Source organism: Meleagris gallopavo, unplaced genomic scaffold (assembly GCF_000146605.3).
Source record: "Meleagris gallopavo isolate NT-WF06-2002-E0010 breed Aviagen turkey brand Nicholas breeding stock unplaced genomic scaffold, Turkey_5.1 ChrUn_random_7180001948833, whole genome shotgun sequence".
Lineage (NCBI taxonomy): Eukaryota > Metazoa > Chordata > Aves > Galliformes > Phasianidae > Meleagris > Meleagris gallopavo.
This window is the reverse complement of record NW_011210448.1, coordinates 1-3,022: the sequence shown is the minus strand read 5'-3', so window position 1 is coordinate 3,022 and position 3,022 is coordinate 1. Positions and strand designations below refer to the sequence as shown.

The window sequence follows — 3,022 nt, the reverse complement described above, 5'->3', positions numbered from 1 at the left end:
CCAACCCTTCTTAGGACTCTCCCCATTAAAACAGGAGCCCAGAGAGCTCCACAACCTAACGGGACCCCCAACCACAATGGGACTCCCCAGTTCTCCCAACCCCAGTAAGACCCCCTCAAACAACTCACATAGCCCCAGTGAGAGACCTCCTAACCCTCCCAACACCAAGAACACCACCTCCCCCCAAAATCAGGACTTCTAGGAGCCCCTAACCCTAGTGGGATGCCCCCATTAGCCCACATTCCTCCCGTGTTCTCCTGATGTCCCTTGGTGGTTTTGGTGCACCCAGGTCCCCCTGTTGTCCCCTCCCTGGTGGATCTGCGCTCCCATGTCCCCACAGTCCCTGGCCAAGTGGCTCTGGGGCCCAGTGTTGCTGTCAGTGTCCCCTTTGTTCCCTCCCCAGTCGCTCTGGGTTCCCAGTGCACAAAAGTGCATCGCTGAAAAAAATCACAGTGGGGTGTCTACATCTGCAACTTAAGCTGGAAATCCAAGGACCTTCTCACACTTGGATTAGAAAGCAAACAAAAGCAGGAAAAGACACTGCAAGTTGGTTGGCTGCTGAGGCAGCCATGACTTAAAAGGCAGAGCCCTGTACAGCAGCCCCCAGGGAGGGCCGCCTGGCAAGAGATGAAATACCTGCGTCTCGCTCTGCAGGGCATCGTAACTCGTCATGCTAGAAAGGGGTGGGAAAAGGGGGACAAGTTGTTCTCTCCACACGTACAGTAGAAGACAGCAACTTTGGCTAAAACAAAATTTAAGAGTCCTCCGTGTAGAGAGAACTTTGTCTCTTTTAATTGGGGATTTTGGGGATTTAGGACAAATTTGAAGAACAGGAGAAGGGGAAAGGGAATGGGGACATCATCCTCCAAGGGAGAAGCAGGACAGCGCAGGCAGTGGATTCCCGAGGCAATTGTGCATAAATAAAGGGCAACCGTTGGCTTCTCAGTTCCCTGCTCACACACGCTCACACAGGGTGAGCTGCACCTCGCAGATGTCAGGGCCGGGCAATTAAGAACAGCACCTCACAGATCACCTGGGAGACCAAGGAATCCACCGCGGGCGACACGGAGATGTCCAACAGCCGCGACTCATGCAGCGTGAACTGCGAGCGGCTCTCGTCCACCTCAGCCAGGGCGAGCAGCGCCCGAGCAGCTCGGCGCATCATGTCCACGCTCGCCGGCTCACAGGGCGCGTTCTGCTCGTGCACCAGGCCGGCCTGGCTCTGCTGGCACCGCGCGGCGGCCAGGCTGTCCTCCAAGAAGCCCAGCAAGTCGCCAATGCTCCTCTCCTGCAAAGCAATTGCTCTGGCTGCCAGGCTGTGTCCCTGTGCCAAGCTGGCCAGCAGGACCACGGCCATCTCTCGGCACACCGCGCTCTTTCTGTCGCGGAGGAAACGCAGCAGGGTGCTGTACAGCGTCTCCAAGCGGCTGATGGGGGGAGCCGCGAGAATCAAATCCACGTTGGCGTCCCGGGTGCTGAGTTTGCTGAGTGCTTCCAAAACCAGGCTCTGAGGGGAGAGGACGGCATTCGACCCCAGCGCTGGAAAAGGGTCCTGGGCCTCTGCTGATGGACATACTGCCCAGTGGAGGAGTCCATCCAGGATGGGCAAGCAGAGGCTTTCTGGGAGAGGGGACAGGTCCAGCTGGCCAGAAATGTTGGCCAGCGTCACCAGTGTGTTCTCACGCAGCGCCTGCAGGCAGTCCCGCCACCACTCCTCCTGGCTGCAGCTCAGCCCCTGGTCCTGCTCCAGCTCCTCTCTCTCAGAGCTCAGGGCTGCCTGCTTGCGCTCAGGGTGCTCGTGGTGTAAGAGCAGCAGTTTCCCCAGGATCAGCAGCAGCCCGGCGTGTTTGCACATCTCAGTGTCATTGCCCGGCACAAACGACAAACTCCTGATGATGTTGGAGACGCAGATGCAGCGCTTCGCCAGAGAGTCCTGCCAGTCGTGGGTGAGGCAGAGGGGTGTCTCATCTCTGCGGCGAGGTTCATCCTCCAGAACTGCTGAGGAGCTGCCAGATGGAGGAGCCTGCCCTGCCCGAGCATTTCCACCGCTCTCAGCTGCGGAGCACTCCCTCTTGCTCTCAAAGTGGGTCTGGATGTGCTCAGTGGTATTTCCGCCACCCAGCTGCCAGAGCTGGTGGCCGCTCTCCAACCCACAGAGTGCTCTTTGCCCTGGGTCTCCCACCTCGTATTCCTCCAGGACTCCAAAGACCTCGATCAGGCAGCGCCGGAAATACTCCACCAGGACTTCCAGCAGGCCTGGCAGCTAGTGGGGGAGGAGAAAACGGGAGGGGAAGGAAGGAAAGATGGATCAGTGACCACAACATAACTGAGGTCGCTATGAGCAATTGGAAAACCACTGCATGAAGGGCAGAGATCTTGAGGAGCCGTTTAGTAATGGACTCTTTTCATTCTGGCAGTAAGCTCTTTGCAAGAGAGAGCTTTCTGTCCTCTCAGAACAGAAACAAGGGTCCCTGAATGTCAGGATCCAGCCAGCTGGGAGCTGTGTAAACATGCACACTCTTGGTTTTTGTCTCCTCTCTGATTAACGCTCAGGAAAGAGGCAATGCTAAGCAGAGCAGCCTCTACAGTATTGTGGAACAGTTTTTACAACAGCCTTGCAGGCACGAGGCAAATCATGGAGACGGGCTGCCCCTTCTAGAGGCACCCAAGCCACGCTGCACTCGAGCGAAAAGACAGAGCTGTTGCACCAGGATAGGCGAGCAGCCTTCAGCCCTTCACAGCACTCTACTGCAAAGCCCCTCTTGGCCTCCCCACCACGGTTCCCTTTCCGCGTTACAGGCGATACGTCCCACCAGAGAGGAGAGACCACGCGCTGGCACACCAACCACATGGAAATCCACGGTCAGCGAGCACTCGGTGCTGAGCATCTGCACCCACCTGCCTGAGCTCAAAGGACGCGACGCTGCTGTCATCGTGGAGCAGGACAGTTATGGTATCTAAGGCCCACGTGCTCTCAGCGAGCAGCCCAGACTTCAGAGACATCATCACCCTCCAGGCTTCA

At 57.5% G+C, this 3,022-nt stretch overlaps 1 protein-coding gene across 1 annotated transcript; it reads right to left on the bottom strand.

The window, feature by feature from the left end:
• Positions 1-728: 728 nt before the first annotated feature.
• Positions 729-3,016, bottom strand: LOC109364981 (AT-rich interactive domain-containing protein 1A-like). The gene is made up of 2 exons (XM_019611551.2): positions 2,899-3,016; positions 729-2,263 (listed from the first exon to the last, which is right to left on the bottom strand). The coding sequence occupies exons 1-2, from the start codon at positions 3,004-3,006 to the stop codon at positions 995-997; spliced, it is 1,377 nt and encodes a 458-aa protein (XP_019467096.1). The 5' UTR covers positions 3,007-3,016; the 3' UTR covers positions 729-994.
• Between the last annotated feature and the right edge of the window lie 6 nt (positions 3,017-3,022).

Bases quoted from the DNA above. Each gene is read 5' to 3' on its own strand.
- LOC109364981 (XM_019611551.2), bottom strand. From the start codon at position 3,006: ATGATGTCTCTGAAGTCTGGGCTGCTCGCTGAGAGCACGTGGGCCTTA. The intron at 2,264-2,898 runs GTGGGTGCAGAT...CTCCCCCACTAG, and splicing joins CGTCCTTTGAGCTCAGGCAG to CTGCCAGGCCTGCTGGAAGT.